Source organism: Sciurus vulgaris (assembly GCF_902686455.1).
Source record: "Sciurus vulgaris genome assembly, contig: HiC_scaffold_289_arrow_ctg1, whole genome shotgun sequence".
Lineage (NCBI taxonomy): Eukaryota > Metazoa > Chordata > Mammalia > Rodentia > Sciuridae > Sciurus > Sciurus vulgaris.
The window spans coordinates 60,399-78,300 of record NW_027632763.1 but is presented as its reverse complement, the minus strand read 5'-3'; the positions used below and the strand labels follow the sequence as shown (position 1 = coordinate 78,300).

Here is a 17,902-nt window from a genome sequence, read left to right as displayed (position 1 = left end):
TGATTAAAGATTTGCTAGGTCAAGTACAAAATAGGTGATGTGTGTCTAGCCTTTAAAAGAAAACAAAAAAAAAAGTAAGAGGAAAATATGCACCATTATTAAGTATTAGTTTAAAATCTGTATATGTCAATAATATATACAGACAATAGATTACATTGTCTTATGTAGCTCTTTTTCCCAGAACAGGGCATTGTGTACCAATGTTTATTATAGGGGTGACATATTCTTTGTAGGAAGGAAGGAATGTTGTGAAAGTATATATCTGTATATATTAGTTTAAAAGTATATGTCAAAGAAAGTTCTGAAAGGTGAGGCCCTGGCAGACCCAGGTCCTTTTCTGCAGCCATCCAACTCTAAGAATGAGGGAGCATCTATCTCAGCAGGTTTTCTGTTCCAAAGGGCCTCAACCCCTGCAACTTTGGGGTGTGGCAGCACCCCAGCCTGTGAGGAAGGTGGGGGTACCCAACAATCCCTCTGGATGTAGAGGGGCATGTCTGGTCCACACCCACCCAGGGAGCACACCACCAGCCCCGCGAACCTGGGGGACACCAGCTCAACCCCTCCAAGCAGTGGTGTGATTCCCAACCAGCCCCTCTATCGTGTTCAGTGCCCACTCAGGACACCCAGCCCATCAGAGATGATACCAGACTCACACCCCTTACTACTGGAGGACCAATCATCTCTAGCACATTGTGTGCTCACACCCAAGGGGTTCACCTTCCTACACATGCCCCCTGGAACCCACTGACACAGAGGTGGTGAGAGGGGGACTGTCACGCCATGGAAATCACCATGCCGCAGGCTCCTACCATGTCCTTGTCATTGGTTGAGGTGTCATAGTGCACAGGATGGTTGGCGTGGACCTGCTTCAGTCTCTCAAGCAGGGTCTCCACCAAGGTCTCTGTCCTTGAGCTCGATAAACTGGAAGGCCATCTTGCTCCTGATGCTGATGAGGATGGGGCTGGGCAGCAGACTGGTGTCCTCCATCTTCTCCATGCTCACTATGTGATACAAAAGACGGCACATGAAGGGGAGGTGCTGGAGAATGGAACTGACCAATTACCTTCTGTGCATGTTCCAATATGCAACAATGAATCCCACTGTTATGTATAATTGCAAGGCACTAATAAAAAGATTTGAAACACAGTAAGGACTGCAAAAAAGAAGGAAGGCAGGGCTCCACATACATGCTCAGAAGTAAATCTAACATGGAAGAATGGCAATAATGACCTGATGTAAAGGTTGAAAAGTGTGTAAGGGAGCATCAATCACAATCACCAAAAGGTAGACATAACCCAAGCTTCCATGCACAGATGAATGGATAAGGGAACTGTGGTTTAGGGTACCATGGAATATTACTCAGACTTCCAAAGGAAGGGAATTCTAACAGTTAAGAGGTGGATCAACATTAAGGACATTGTGTAATGCAAGAAACAAGTCACAAATGACAATGCTGTAGGATTCTACTTACAAATTGATTACAAGGAAAATTTCATGCTATGCATAATTCCAAAATCAATTTTTAGGTATGTAGGTCATCATGTCAATTTCTTGCTCCACTGATAATAATGCTTGCAAAGTGAAGATATCTACTGCAGAAGGAGGGCATGGAGGTGGGAAATCATATGAGGAAAAACACTGAGTTTCTAAAAAATCAGGCTCAGGACCTATGCTACGAGAAATGAGACCCCAGAGGTCTTGATGTGTAACAGCTGGGGTACCCCCTCAGCAGAGCTGCCTGAGATCAAGGACTGAGATGCTAGGATTCAGAAGCAAACTCAGATTGCCCACACTCCCGTTTCCAATGAGAGAATCACAGAGTTATAGGAGGGACCTGATTCCAACACAAGGAGGCATTTTTAAATCTTTCACAAGTTCCACGAGAGTATAAATGCCAATTTGCCACCTATTTTCTAAAGGTGAAGCTTTTTATAGTTTGCCTTTTCCTTTGTCTTTTTTAGGCAACAAAAGGCGAGGACCCCTTCCGAAGAGCTGTAGGAAAAGCTTGAATTGCGAGGCATCTACTTTTGAATAACAGTTTTATCAACAGTGTGGGGTCAGGGTATGTTGTTCTAACCATCACTGCCGGGGTCCAGCCCTAGCAGGAGTCCATGGGTTCCACACTGGTAAACGGGTCGCAGGGAGACAGCATCGGTAATGGATGGAGAATGAAAGACACAGACTCTAGTTCTGGTGCAATCAATCCCACTTTATTCTGGGGAAGGCTGGGTTTATATACACTTTTCTTCAGGCTATGATGACAGGCTTATGATTAATAAAATCAAAGAAGTTTCCAAAGCATAGGCAGAAATTGTTTTTACCGAAAGATTGTGAGAAATCAGTAACCGTACAGATTACAATTATTTAACTAAGTCAATGAGCTAATACAATGTTTATATCCTTAATATCTAAACTCTATATGACCTAAGACTATTATTATTCTTGAGGTTAAAGTGATAGACAAATAATGTCATGTGACCATCTCTACTAGGTCCTTCTGGTTAATATCTAAATTACTGAGTTAAGGGTTACAGGAGGGCAGCGGTCCCAATGGTTCTCGTGGCCAAGTTTTTTTACTGAATAGATTACATTGTCTTATGTAGCTCTTTTTCCCAGAACAGGGCATTGTGTACCAATGTTTATTATAGGGGTGACCTTTTCTTTGTAGGAAGGAAGCAATGTTGTGAAACCTTATTCTTTTACCTTACCACCACACATAAACAAAACCATCATCTGGATTAAACCACCCTGTAGGGGATAGGGGGAGATCTATATCTACCTTCTCTAAGGGCTTGACTTTAGGGGGGTACCAGGGCTTGCCATTGAAAAATAAGCTAGTCCATATCTAGTAGCTACTGTGGGAGGTGCTTTTTGCATACTCATGGTTGGAAAGACAGACGGTTCCGTGGCCAAATTTATGTACTGCATTACATGTTCATAACAAGCACCCCAGGAAGAAGACACATCACACAGTGGTAAAAGATTTTTTACTACTTGTGGCTGAGAAGGAGCTATAGTCCCTAATGTTTTATTAATATTCTTGGGAAATTCTGTAGTATTCCCTTCACCCTCAGTGATTACTACCAAGGAATAGTATGAGTAATATAATATTAGAAACATAATGCAGAAAAAGCACCAGAGCCCAGAGGCAAGCATCTGGCATCTCCCGGGATGATGAGTCCTTGCAAACATCATTCCCTCAGTGGATCCTTGTCAAGCACTGGTTGGGTTGCCAGGCGCCCCCGCACATCACTTCTAGGCAACCTTTGGTTGCCATAGCAACAAGAGAAAAAAGGAAGGCTGAAGGGGTAATGACATAATTCAGGCCATGCTTCCCTCCTGGAGCCTGGCCATCAGATGGCGCAAGTTACTCTGATTGGGATATAGTTGGAGTGTGTCCCCTGAAAGTTCTTGTGTTGAAAGCTTGATCCCCAATGGGGCAGAATTAAATGGTGGTGGAACCTTAAGAGGTAAGGCCTAGTAGGGGATGGATGGGTCACTGGAAGAATAGCCCTCAGTAGGGATTATGGGACCTGGTCCATTCCCACATTCGGGGTTGTTCCAAAGAATGGTCCCTCCCTATTCTCTGGCTTCCTGTCCTCATACATGATGTTTCCATCTATTCATGATCATGCCATGGGGACTCTGTTGACCACAATGCCCTCACTGGTGCTCACCCACCACCATGTTCTTGAGCCTCAGGACTGGGAGTTAATTAAGCCTTTTCTTCCTTTTTTTTTTTTTTTTTGGTTAATAAGTAAACCTGGCATCATGGATTTTGTTTTAGTAACAGAAAATGGACTCAACCACATGGGTTAAAAGATGAAAGGGTGCATCAAAGTGTGCACGGCAGGTCAAGCAGAGGGGAGAGGCAGGGTGTACCTGTCTGAGCGGAAGAACAACATTGTAGCAGCCATCTTCTCTGCTGGGAAAGCAGGTGGAGCTATCAGAGGAAAACATGCGTCCTGCAGTGTGGAACTGACTGAAGGGCATACAGAGGAGCAGTCCACCACAGTGTGCAGCTTCTTCTTTCTTGGTGGCCTGAAAAAGATTTGGAACAGCTCCTTCTGTGCTTGGGTTTCAAGGTCCCTGGTGAGTGGTGGGGAGAGGTCAAGATATGGAAAGGTCAACAGACACAAGATTGAAAAGAAAACACTTTTGAACTCGCTGGCAAAACGTGATAGTTTAGTGACTGAAATAAAAAGTCATGCCCCTCCAGAGGCTGTGAGCCCCATGTCCCATCCAGACATTTAGTTGCCCTTCTGAGCAAGTGCAAGGAGCAGAACCCACTGTCCCCACCAGCAAGAAATTCATAAACTCATGAACTCAAATAAGCGTTCCATCCTGGTTTGAATAACTGAGAAGTACTCCAAAAATGGCAGCAAAGGCCACATGTGGAGAAGTTAGATGATAAGCAGGGTGAGCATTGGTTTGACATGGGGAAGGTGGAGCCCTCGCATGCTGCTCGTGGAAGGCCAAATGATGCTCTCACGTTGGCAAACAGCCAGAAGCCCTCAAATGTTGAAAGTGGACCTAGTGTTCACCCAGACATTCCCTCCCAGGTGAGTGCACCCAACAGACTTGAGAACTGACATCCACTAAGTGGCACACGAACACAGCAACAGATCCACAGTCGAACGTGGAGACTACCCCATGTCCACCAGTTGATCAATAGACAAACCAATTGTGGCACATCCCCTCAAGCAGAGTAGATAGTACTCAGCCATTGACAGAAAGTGTGCATGGACAGAGCTTGGAAACCTCAGGCTGAGTGAAAGAAGCCAGACACAAAGACCACAAGGTGCCAGGTTCATTTACATGAAATGTCTGCACAGAAGGCTGACAGACAAAAATAAGGAGTGGCTGCTCATGAACGTGAGCCTTCTTTGGAGGGTAATAAAAGGTTCTGTGGCTGTGGTGATGATTGTGTGGTCCTGTGAATATTGTAAAACCTCAACTACCCATTGAAAGGGTTAACTGTTCAGATGTGAATAACCAAAAAGGAGCCTGACTTTTCTCCAGTGGAGGACCAGGGAGCCAGGGGAAGCCAAATTCACTGCACAAGTTCACACACTGAATCACACACAATTTCCTATGTTCATATATGAATATATGCCTGGTATAGCTCCAGTCTTATACAATCACAAGAAAGGAAGCTGTACTCCAAGGATGTAGGACATGTCAAAGTACACATGACTGTCAAGTATATCTACAAAGAACAAAGAAAAAGAAGTTCACATACTGCAAGAATGGAAGGTGAGGTCTCTCAGGGGGACCACAAGGTCCCTGAGAGTCAACAATGCCCAATGCACTTACATTTAACACTAAAATGTTGCTGCCATAGCATTGAGAGTAGAATGGTGGAAACCAGAAGCCAGAGAGGTTGGCTCAGGGGCTCTTAGCCAGTGAGAGATGGAGCAGGAAATTCTGGGGTACTGCTGCAGAGCAAGTGACTACTGGTGCCAATCCCACACAGAATGCTTCAGAATGCTAGATGAAAGGATTTAGGGACCAGGAAACAAAAACTATTATCAGAGCCCCAATAGTCTCTTTTGTAAGGAAGAGATAAGCATCATCCATCTTCCAAAAGAACTATCACACATCAGAGGTGACCCAACATACATGGAGTTGGATTTGGGAAAAAAGAAAAAAGGAAACCTACAAAGAGCATTTTTTTTTTGGTGCCTTTTTTGGCAACCCGTGACCAGTTTGAACTACATGCACACAGCTGGAAGGGACAGGAAGTCATTCTGAATACATGAAAACCTCCAAACATGCTGCTCTCAAGGACCACCACTGAGAAAGATGCACCCCCACCAGACAGTCAGAAGAAAGTGCATGTGTTAAGGAGGAAGAGATCTGCTGTTTGCAAAATGACTTTCTTTGTATTAGCACTGAACGCTAGACCTCATGGTGTTGAATGATTACACTACAGGTTGAGTCAGCCTTATTCAAAATGCTTGAGACCAAAGAGTTACAAATTTCAGAGTTTTTCAGATTTTACAAGATCTATGTAAACTTTAGCAGTTGAGAATCCCTAATTCAAAAAATCTAAATAAAAACTGTTCAAAAATTTGGTTACAAAACAAGAGTTTCAGATGTTGAGGTACTAAACTGCCTCATGAGCAAAGGCATTATAGATATGGTTTACTCATCTCCATGGATATTTTAAAGAAACATCAATCGAAAAAAAAAATACAGGAATGTTAAAACAGATAAACAATTTTAAAGTAAAGGACTAAGGCTGTTTTTAAAATTAAACATAGGATTATATGATTTGGCTATTCCACTTCTGGGTAAAAATACTGGACAGAATCGAAAGCAGGTGTCAGAGAAATTAGTGTGCCCAGTTCACTACAGCATTGTTCACAATAGCCAGAAGGTGAAAGCAAACTAAGCGTGCACGGACAGACGAGTGGATAAACACAGTGGGGTATGTACATACGATGGATTATGATTCAACCCTGAAAAGGAAGGACATTCTGACACACGCTGTGACAGAGATGAACATTGATGACATTATATTAAGCAAAATAAGCCCAAGGCAAAACATTGAGTGTTGTCTACTTATGTGAGGGATCCAGCTGATTCCACAGAGACAGCAGAATGGCGGTTGTCAGGCAAGGTTGAACAGGGTGGTAGTGTCTAGTAGGTAGACTTTTAATTTAATCAAGTCAGAAGAGTTCTGGAATGCGCAGTGAGGATGGTCATGTATCAGTGTGAACGTACTTAATGCCACTGAACTGCATGCCTGAAAATGGTGAGGTCTGTGTTATATGAATTTCACAGTAAAGAAAAAAAATACTCTGTTTAATGACTAGTAGTATTTGATCAGTCCTGATTCTGTAAGTATGTAAAAATTGAATCCAGGACAGTACTCTGTGGTCCCTCATAGGATTGTTCATAACAGTTTACTTTGACATCAGAGCTGTGGTTAGTTACCCAGTTATGATCTGCAAACCTGAAATCAAAGTCCAGCTCAAACACCATGTTTGAACTTCAGATGATAAAGCTGAATTCCTCAGTGACATTGCAAGCAACTAGCCTGACAGTCTCCATGACTGGTGTTGCCATGGGCCAAATTATACAAAATACTGATGTACTCTATTGATGACCACGGTATCGAAATTAGTTCAGCTGCCCTGAAAACATTTTCTACCATGTGATTTAAGATGAAAAGATGAGGAGTTGGTGTAGCTTGGTGGTAGAGCCTTGGTGGTCTAGCATGCATAAGGACCTGGGTTCAATCCCAGCACCACCAGAAATCCAAAAAAAGGTTTCTATACAAATACCATACCATTTTATGAAAGAAACTTGAGCATTCATGGGGTTTGTTATGCACACAGGCCCTCAAACCAATGCCCAGGGACACAGCGAAGACCTCACAACCAAAAGGTGCTAAGCAAAGCACATGAAAAGGTCAAGCAGCTGAGGGACAGCATGGTACTGAAGCTCTACCTCTTGGTGATCTGGCTTGGCTCATGCACATCTGGCTCCAGACCTCATTATCCAGCAGCCTCCACAGCATCACATCTACTAGCTGCTCCATGATCTTCAAGACCGCATCCAGGATCAGAAACATGGAGGAGTCACGCTCCTTATTCTGCATAGTGATCCAGATGGTGTCCGCCACAAAGACGTTGGCTGTCCTTTCCAATTTCTGGATGTCAACCCAGGGGATTACAAGCTGAACTGAAAGAGAAAAGATGCAAATTCAGATCCCCCATAAAGTGGGAGCCAAACTTCAAGCATCAGCAAATAATAATCCAAAGTTCTATTTGTTTCTTTTAAGCTAAAATGCAAAAGTCTCAAAGCCTGTGCAGGGGAAGAGTACACAACTGCCTGACAGCTACTGGTGAAACCCAACTCATGGGCCAACGGTTTTCTTAAAGATTGAAGTGTCATCTCCCAGGTTGCTGGCTACTGCATACTTTCAAGGACCATCATTTTGCAATCCAACAGCATACATCTTCAAGAATATTTCAACATTCATGCAAAAGTTTCTTAATCACACAAAATCTACTTTCAAAAACAGCACTCACACCTCGAGGTAGGGAAAAAAGGGGTGTGCAAAGCGTTATTCATTTCTTGTTCATAGAAGCAGGCTGAGCATAAAGTCTGTGTCACATGACTCTTATTATGCTTAGAAGACACTACAAGCAGATTCTATGAAATGCAAAGGTAATACAGTACAGTCAGGCACATCATATGTGCACCTCCCAGCTACCTGCAAGCCTGAGGCAGGTGTTTGTCTTGATCCCAGGGTTTCAGGTCCAGCCTGGGCAACAAAGCAAGACTTTCACTTTAGAAAAAGAAAGCAGGTGCTGGGACATAGCTCAGTAGCAGAGCACTTGCCTAGCATGTGTGAAGCCCTGGGTTTGATTCCCAGCACTGCCAGAAAGACAGCCAGGTACTGTGGCACACGCCTTTAGTGCCAGTGACCCAGGAGGCTGGAGGATCCCTCCTTGCTAAGGAGGTAACTTAGCTAGTCCTTGTCTCAAAAAGCAAGGTTGGGGTGGGGGGCGGGGCTCAACAGTTAAGAGCTCTGGCTTCAATCCTCAGTAATACTGCTACTAATAAAGATAATGTAAAATAGTGCAGGTGATACAGTTTTAAACAAACATGCTAGTCCCAGATTTTTTGGGGGGTTGTACCAGGGATTAAAGCCAGGGGCACTTGGCTACTGAGCCTCATCCCCAGCCCAATTTTGTATTTTATTTAGAGACATGTCTCACTGAGTTGCTTAGTGCCTTGCCTTTGCTGAGGCTACCTTTCAACTTGCTATCCTTCTGTCTCAGTCTCCTAGGACGCTGGAATTACAGGTGTGCGCCACAATACACATCTGAGAATTACTGTGGATACAGTGATAGGCAGTAGGCTAATGCAGAGGAAAAGGGGAGAAGATAAAATCATATCTGTTTGCTGATTCATCATACAGATAACAAGTGGAAAAACATAATCAAATATTAGCAATAATTAATTTTTTTCCAAATAGCATCTTCCTAACACAATTAGGTTTAGTGACAATCCTTAGTGTCCCAAATGAAATCATTTCCTTTTCACGTCAGAGAATGAATGTCATATTGTAACATTTCCTTCCACTTATTTAGTGATAGCCTTTTCGATGCTTTTAGAATTGTAAATAGCCTCATTTCTATGTCAGGCCTGGGACTACTCTTTTCCAGCTATTCAAGCTCTTCCACCCACACTAGTTTGGTCTACACTGCCAACTTGAGTTCATTAAGTGACTGCTCTGTGAAGAGCCCTGCACTTAAGCAGCACAAACAGGACAAACTAACCCACAAGCAAATAAGCAACACCAACTTGGCAGAACCCAGTCCTGAAACAGACATGGCGTACATTATATAGGGACAAGGAAGCTGTGGTGGACATGACCAATCTGAACTGGGTTTTGAAAGACAAACTGGTGTTTCTAAAGAGGCTAAGGACAAAAATAAAAGCTCGGTGTTCATTTGGAAAAGCGTTTCAGAAAGAAGGAAAAGAAGGATGGTCAAGCTTACACTGGAGCCCATTCCAAGCGAGGTCAGCAGAGGACTGGGCACACAGGGTGGAGAGCTGAAACAGAAAGAGAAAACAACATGTGCAGGAGGCTGGCTGCAGCAGACATTTAAGAGGAGGCTCCCACTGGCTGCACTTGGAGAATAAATGAAGAAAACCACACATATGTGTGCATCTCCCATGCCACCCAGCACAGGCTCTTGAAATGGCTTCTTAAAGTGCTGTCAATGGCAATGGCTTTTTTTTTTTTTTTCTTGCGGTACTGGGGATCAAATTCAGGGCCCTGTGCTTGCGAGTCAAGCACACTACCAGCTGAGCTAACTCCCCAGCCCGGCAATATCTTTTGAAACCTTGAACACACAACTGACATGTGTGGCCTTACCTTTCCCTGTGGGAACGCCAATACTGAGGATAGTGCCCACTGCTGGTGTGATGTCCATCAATTCTTTCTGGATCTCAAGTGGACCCATGTAAAGCATTCTGCATAGACAACACTCATGACCATCAGAGATGGGTGTTTTCAAAGATGTCCTTCTGCATTAAGAAGCAGAAGTACATGCTACTCCTTTAGAAATATTCACCCATCAGATATGATACTGTATCTTCCACATGATCTATGGTAGTAATAGGTCTTGAATAGCTATTTAAACAAGCTACACAGATATGCTCCCCAAAATAGCAGAAACATGAATTGTCTCCTAGAAATAAAAAAGTAAATAAATAAAAATCAAGCTCCTTCGTTGTAGCATGTATAATTAAACTTAATTATCTGCACAAATCATTTGGGAACTAATCCACTATCACCTGCTGTCATCTCAACCACCCAATTAAATCTTTTGCTATGGGATTTAACCTTTTATGGCTTCTCTCAGGAGCCATGCCAATCAACCCCAGGGCCAACTTTATCTTGAATGACCAAATCTCTGCAGATGCCGGCACTGGCCTCACTTGGCTTCCTTGCCCAGGAAAAAGGGGTAGAAGCAGAGGCAGTTGATGCTGATGTACAGCCAGCTTGGCGGGACACCCGGCCCTTACAGGAGCAGCAAGGATAGTAGGTGACCACCTTCTCTGCCTCAGGGAGGACGAACCTGGCCTCCAATATCACCAACACTTCTTGAAATTTCTTGGGCTCCCCTTCCTGCTCAGCAAGCCTGCTGTTGCTCTCCTAAGCAACCAGACCCTGATGCACAAGAGACAGGGCCTTCATCCAGGGAGCTGGACAAAGGGAAGGAAGAGAGCACAAGGGATAGGAAGCAGGAAGGACAGATGCACCCAGGCACTTGAGGAATCTCTGCTGCTTCCACGACAACCACCCCTGTCTGCTACCCAGAAGAAGCCACAGCCAGAGGCAGGGGAATGAAAGACAGGGATCAATTAACCATCACAAGGTTGCAAAACACAAGGGCAAGTCTCTCAGTCACTGACCATGAAGCTGTGGCTGAATCAGCCGACTTCTAAGGTTTTGAGAATTTTAATTCAGAATTATATTCCAAATCCTCCCTACACTGATGCTACAGTTTGGATCTTCACTCCCTCCCCAAGGTCCATGTGTTAAAGGCCTGATTCCCAGCTAGTGTATTGGGAGGTGATGGAACTGCACAAGTTGGGTTCTGGCAAGAGATTCTTGGGTCACTGGGGGCGTGCCCTTGAAGCCCACACTGGGACCCCAGCCCCTTCCTCTCTGTTCCCTGGCTCACCATGAGGTGAACACTTTTGCTCTGCCATAATCCGCTACCATGATGTGCTGTCCCATCACAGGATCACAAGCAAGGGGGCCGACCAGTCACAGACTGGAGCCTCCAGAACTTGGAGCCAAACCAACCTTCCCTAAGTCAGTCATCTCAGGTATTTGTGACAGTGATGGAACTTGTGAGCCTTCAGAATGGCCCACTCCTATCTGACAAAGGCTGGTGCTCAAGCTGACTCCTGTGTGTGAGGACAGTGCCAAGACCTCTGCCTTGAATGAATTGTGAGATCCCTCAGAATCCACCCTGCTTAATCCCATCTCCAGAGAATATTGAGGGTGAAATCATGAATCACCTGACAGGGAGCACACTAGCTCCTAACTGACAGAGAGGGCTGCTCTTGCAGGAGCCAGTGTGGCATGCAGTTCCAAAGCCTGCACTGGGTTTGTCCAGAGGGAACGCTGGTGCCTGAGGTATTTAGCAGAGGCTTCCATACAAAACAATGGGAACCAGCTACACTACCAATAGGAAGCTGTTTCTCACAGCTCTGGGTCAGTAAACATCAGTCTCTTGAGATAGAATCAGCAGAGTGGGTATTTTTGTGGTCTTCTGTCCTGGGCTTGTAGACAGCTGTCTTCTCTCTGTGTCTTCTCACACTCATGACAGATTTCCTCTTTTCATAAGGGCATCAGTAAGATGGGACAGGCATCCACTCTAAGGCTGCATTGTAAATTGGTCACTTCTTTGAAAACCCCCTATCCAAATAGTCACATTCTGAGGTACTGGGGACTGTGTCAAACTCAGTAAGACTACATGGTACAGAGAACCAGCAGTCTTAAAATCTTCACTATCAGCATCCACATTGGAACCCAAACAATTATCCCAAAGCACAGTTGATTGGATTGCCCAGAAATAGAATGCTTGCCATATTACATGCAGAAAATTATACTGAGCCTCAGAATGTATCCCTGAGCTGGGTGCTGTGGCTCACATATGTAATCCCAGCAATTGAGGAAGTGGAGACAGGAGGATCTCAAGTTCAAAGCCAGCCTCAGCATCTTAGCAAGGCCCCAAGTGACTTAATTAGACCCTTTCAAAATAAAAAAATAAAAATAGATGGGGCTATAGCTCCATGGTAAATCACCCCTGGGTTAAATACCCAGTACCAAAAATAAATAAATACATAAAAAGACCCCTGAGAAAGAAACAGTGAGAGTGGACCCAGAACTACGTGCAGCCAGGTGGCCCGTCATCTGAGCATTGTGGTCAGTCCCTTGGACAACATTTTCAAGTTCAGAGGTTGAAGGTTTCCAGAGCTGGGAGTGGGGGCTGAAGTTAGATGCAGGAAATCCCAAGTTCCCACAGTGATGGGAAAGTAAGAGCAATCTAAGAAGTGTTTCAGTGAGCATCCCTGAGCTAGACTGCTGCATTAGAATTGCCAAGGAGAATATCATGCTAAGTGAAATAAGCCAGTCCCAAAAAACCAAAGGCTGAATATTTTTCCTGATAAGTGGATGATGATACATAATGGAGGGGGGAGAATGGAGGAACTTTAGATTACATAGAGGGAAATGAGGGGGGGAGCAGAGGTATGAAAGATGGTGGACTGAGACAGATATCATTACATGCATGATTTCATGAATGGTGTGAGTCTACATTGTGTACAACCATAGAAATGAAAAGTTGTACCCCATTTGTGTGCAATGAATCAAAATACAGTCTGTAAAAATAAACATTTTTTTAAATTCTAGCATTTTTCTCAATTCTCTGCAGATTCTGATCACTTGATCTAGTCTAGTTTCATTTTACATTGTTGCATAACTATGTTCTGCCTCTGAAATAATACTTGTGTTTTTATGAAGCCCTTAACAGCATCCACTCAAAGGTTTTGGCAATATTACATGGTAGCTACTTGGGATTGATGTAGCTCTATCAAGAAAGATGACTGGCACATCCTTATTGATGTTGAGAAAGAAACCATTTACACCCCAACCCCCAGCTTCATATTAACATGACTATACTACTGTTATCCTCTCTTCAACAATGTAATTTTTTCTTTGAGGAAATTCTTGCCCAAGAAGACAAATATTGCAAATCCTGAACAAATATTGTTCATCCTGAAGATCCATCAACTCTCCAATAAAAAAAAATCAATAAATAAGCTTATGACCTAAGACTTTTTGAACATATCCCTTCAAAATTGTCCATTAATCCTAATCCCAATCCTAATCATGCTCCCCACACTGGAAGACTTAAAAGTAGACTTCAAATCTAGTGACACCTCACCTTTGTCCTTTCCCACTTTTAAGGCTGTGAAGGCTCTGTCCAAAAGAGTGTTTGTCCTCCCTGACTGATGAGAAACTTGGCTTTGAATCAGGTGTTGGGTATTGTTTAGGAATCCTGTTTGCCAACACGACAGCTGCTCAGCTGTAAATAAAAGTCCAGGTGAATATAACCCATATGTGTTAGGTGACTTCTGTCTATAAAGCATTGAGAACTGCAGTGGAGGAGGCTCTCATCCTGACTGGGATGTGGCTGCTGTTCTTTCAATCCCTGCAAAGTGCATCAGTTCCAAAATTAAGTAATATTATCAGGTAGTTTTGAAAGAAGTTGATTCTAAGTAGGACATCTCAGAGCTTCATGTCCTGCAGTGAGAACAGATCAGGATTAAGTGATCTCCTGGATGCTTTGAGAATTGCTGATGAAACAGGTCAATGTGATTGGCAGTAGGCTTTGCTGAAGAGGTTGCTAAAGGTTGGGTAAGGCTCATTGGAAATGGATACACTTTCCACAATGTTTCCATGCAGAGGCTGACATTTGTTTTCTTGTTGCAGCCCCTTCCAATCTGTTCCAAGCTAATACACAAGCTGTGGGCTCAGCATGTGGAAAGCACTCTGTTCAGAGGCAGTGATCCAGTTCTCCCCTGCACCACCTGATACAGTGGGATGGGCCTGCCAAGAGAGGTGGTCCAGAAAGAGAACAGACCCTCCCAACATCTCCCCCCCCACTCAATAGGAGGCGCATGGAGGATGCAAAGCTCAATGACTCTTGGTGGACAGCCAGGAAGGAACATCAAGATTAGACACAGCTCTCCCGTTACCTTCAGTGTAGACCATCTGTATTAAATACAAGCTTGGGGAGGGGTTTAGCTTTGATAAACTCCAAGGGCTCTTTCACCTCTGATCCTGCACAGCTCAATGTCTTCTAGCTGGGCTGTGTGTTCTGAGGGGTAAGAAAGAGGAGATAAAGAATCTCCAGACTTTAGGGGCTGGTGTTGTGGCTCAGTGGTAGAGTGCTTGCCTTGCCTATGTGAGGCACTGGGTTTGATCCTCAGCACCACATAAAACTAAATAAAATAAAGGCACTGTGTCCAAGTACAACACAAAATAATTTTTAAAAACTTATTTTAAAAACTGAATCTCCAATTCCATATACATACTGATTGCTTTTGGAAGAGTTTTCAGCAAAATAAATCCCAGCTCCAAACATGCCACCTACATATGCATGCCTTTCATCAAAACCTTTATGGATAATTACATTCACAAAAGGAGACCCATGAAATAGCATTCTTTCATTTGCGTGGTTGTGGTTTTCTTCAGAAACTTCTTTTCTCCAGTGAGTGTATCATTCCCATAGTTTCTTGTTACAAACCTTCTGAATCTTGAGACTATCACATCTGTTGAAGATGCCACCTGCATGACCTCCACCTCTGTGCCCTTAGACTGTACTTTGCATCTCTTCCTCCACAGACTGAAACTCCTAATCATCAGGAGACAGATCTATGAGAATTGTTCCACTACCAGAGTTGTTCTAAGTTAAATATGGGTTAAGACCTTGTTGTCCAGAGATAAGTCTTTCAACTCTTTTAATTAGTTTGTGTCTATGTCCATAAGCATTGATTCCAATCTCCTTTAGCTCCTGTGCCCCATGTCAACCAATACATCCAAAGTGATCTGTTCTCTCTCAAATATATCCATTAGGTGCTCAATTCCAAGATTCCTTACAAATTGAGTTATGCTAAAATCTACTCCTGGAACTTCCTTTCTCTCCAAACTGGAAGCACCCTCTGTTCCACTTGAACTAACTACTGAAGACAGTTCAGAAAAACTCCCAGATAAGTTGTCAAGACTGGTGACTGCAGAAAGGCTTGATGGGCTGGATAGACCTGAAGACAGAGCATCTGCAGTGGCTCCTGGGCTTCTCACACCATTGAGCACTTGAGGTTTGTAACATGAGGGTAGAGCAGAAGGGGGCATGGCTGCTATTAAGGAGGGCACTAACATCATCTGTTGAAACTAAATGTAAAGGTGTCTGTCCTTCCTGATTTTTAAGAGTTGGATCAGCTCCATGGACCAACAATAAAGCACAAAGTTGTGTTCATCCCTTTTGGGATGTTTCATGCAAAGGTGTGAAAGCCCATTCATCCATGGCATTGACACTTGCACTATACTTTATTAATAAAGCTTTATTAATAAAGCTGCTACATCTACATAAGATGCTGCATTATGTAAGGGAATAAGTCCTCCTTTGTCTTGGGCATTCACATCAGCTCCACATTGTAATACATACTCTGCAACTTCCAAATTATTATAACCAGCTACTAAATGTAGGGGTATAGAATGTTGGCCTTAAGTATCACGGCAATTTACATTATCAGGAGAAGACAACTTCTTCACTCTGGCTAAACAACCTTTCTTGGCAGCATCAAGCAAAGCTTCATCTCTTCGAAGTAGATCTTGAATATCTGTATCTCCATCTTTAACAAGATCTAAAGGAGTATTCCCATCCCTATTTTTCTTTGTAGGGTCTGCACCATGCTGGAGCAGAAGTTTGCAAATTTTATATTTTCCTTTTCCTGCAGCTTCATGTAAAGGTGTAAATTTCCATAAATCAGCTACATTACTGCTCCATGCTTAACAAGAAGTTCTGCAACTTCATAATGTCCATAAGAACATGCATTTTGCAAAGGTACAAGGCCCCCTTTATCATTAGCATACGCATCAGCTCCATGCTGAAGCAGATATTCCACCAGGCACCCTGTTATACCCTACTGCAAAATGGAATGGTGTAGACACATCCTTCAATACCTCTGCAGTTGGCACTCTGAACAATATACAGTTTTATTACAGTTTCTACATCTCCAGCCTTTGCAGCTTCCAGCAACTGTTCATCTGCCTCTGAATTCCCTAAGGGATACCCTCTTGAAGCAGTTGTTGTACATTTTCATTTCCCATATGAAAGAGAGTAAATCCCTGAAGGGATATGATGTTATGATCACATGCATACCTCAGGAGTAGGTAGCAAGTTTGTAGATGGCCACAATGTGCAGCTCTGTGCAGAGACGTCTGACCAAGATTATGGAGAGCATTCACCTTTGCTTCATGTTTCACCACTACTTTGACAACATCATTTTGAGCTTTGTCAGATGCCACGTACAGAGGAGTCAAGAATTCTTTAGTCTTGTCATTAATGGTTGCTCCTGTTCTTAGCAACAGTTCACATATTTGCTTTCTTTCGGGATATGGAGATGCAGCAGCACAATGCAAAGCTGTTTCACGTGTCTGAGGATGCTTGAAATTCACCATTTCCAGAGAGATGTTTTTTGATTCATGTCACATCAGTTTCTCAGGTAACCTGCAGTAATGAGTGGCCTTTAAATTCATATGATTATCTTTCTTTTAACTGTGGTGTGGGAGCCAAGTCAATAGCACTTTTATTGTGACAATTCAGTAGTGTTGGATCTGCAGCATAACTTAGGAGAAGAGAACACTCTTCAGCCCTATTCTTGGAAGCTGCTTCATGAAGAGGAGTGAACTGCCACAAATCCATTGCATTTACACAGGTACCATGCTTGACCAGAAGTTGTTACTTCATAATGACCATAAGAACAGGCATTGTGTAACGGCACCAGATCACCTTTATCTTTAGCATGAACATCAGCTCCACGTTGCAATAACAGTTGTACAATCTTTACTCTGTTGTATCCTGCTGCCAAATGCAGTGGAGTTGACTTTTTGCCATCACTTACATGAGAGTTGACATTTAATGGTGTAAGAAGAGACACGATTTTTTCTTCATTGCCACTCTTTGCACTTTCCAAAAGTCATCTTTCTTATATTCACCAGTCAGCACTGCTTTTGCAGACAGGTCTGCTAAATCCAATGCTGTCCTTCCAACTGTGTTTTGGATGGTTGGCTCAGCTCCATGTTGTAAGAGCACAATACAAACATCAGTCTTTCCTTTAATTGCTGTTTCATGTAGAGGAGTATAATTCCAATTATCTCGAGCATTTGGATCTGCGCCATGTTGCAAAAGGAGATTGACTACTTCAGCATGACCAGAAGAACATGCATTATGAAGAGGAATAAGCCCACCATCATCACGTGCTTGGACATTTGAACCGTTCTGAAGCAAATAGCTACATCTTTCCGCCCAAAGCCTGTGGCGAAGTGGAGCGGGGTGGTCACGGTTGTTCACCTTCTTGGGCGTCACCAGCCTCTTGACTCGCTCCATGTCCCTATTGCAGCATGCTTCGAAAAGCTCGCCAGCGGCCCGCTCCATGGCCTCAGCTAGCACGCAGGGCTTGGAGGCGGCACGACATGATTCTGGCCACCGTCGCCAGTAGCAGCGCTAGCAATGGCAGCAGGAGCCCCGGACCGGGGAGCAGGAGGGCGAGGCCCCCTGGAGGAGACCAGGAG

General features: G+C 43.6%; 1 protein-coding gene and 1 pseudogene across 12 annotated transcripts; both read right to left on the bottom strand.

Moving 5' to 3' along the window:
• Nucleotides 1-18: 18 nt before the first annotated feature.
• Nucleotides 19-8,036, bottom strand: LOC306652563 (TBC1 domain family member 8-like). Of its 11 annotated transcripts, none has more exons than XR_013761459.1 (4): nucleotides 7,459-8,036; nucleotides 3,883-4,089; nucleotides 1,468-1,592; nucleotides 810-1,001 (listed from the first exon to the last, which is right to left on the bottom strand). XR_013761459.1 is itself a non-coding variant. In XM_079125392.1 (3 exons), the coding sequence occupies exons 1-2, from the start codon at nucleotides 7,607-7,609 to the stop codon at nucleotides 877-879; spliced, it is 276 nt and encodes a 91-aa protein (XP_078981518.1). In that variant the 5' UTR covers nucleotides 7,610-8,036; the 3' UTR covers nucleotides 19-50; nucleotides 810-876. The 11 variants fall into 11 exon arrangements, 1 of the variants encoding a protein (XP_078981518.1); XR_013761460.1 differs by having other exon boundaries at nucleotides 1,468-1,589; XM_079125392.1 differs by lacking the exons at nucleotides 1,468-1,592; nucleotides 3,883-4,089 and adding an exon at nucleotides 19-50.
• Nucleotides 8,037-14,687: 6,651 nt separating this feature from the next.
• Nucleotides 14,688-17,677, bottom strand: LOC306652565 (poly [ADP-ribose] polymerase tankyrase-2-like; annotated as a pseudogene). Its single transcript has one exon. The product of its transcript is annotated as a poly [ADP-ribose] polymerase tankyrase-2-like (transcript).
• Nucleotides 17,678-17,902: the final 225 nt, after the last annotated feature.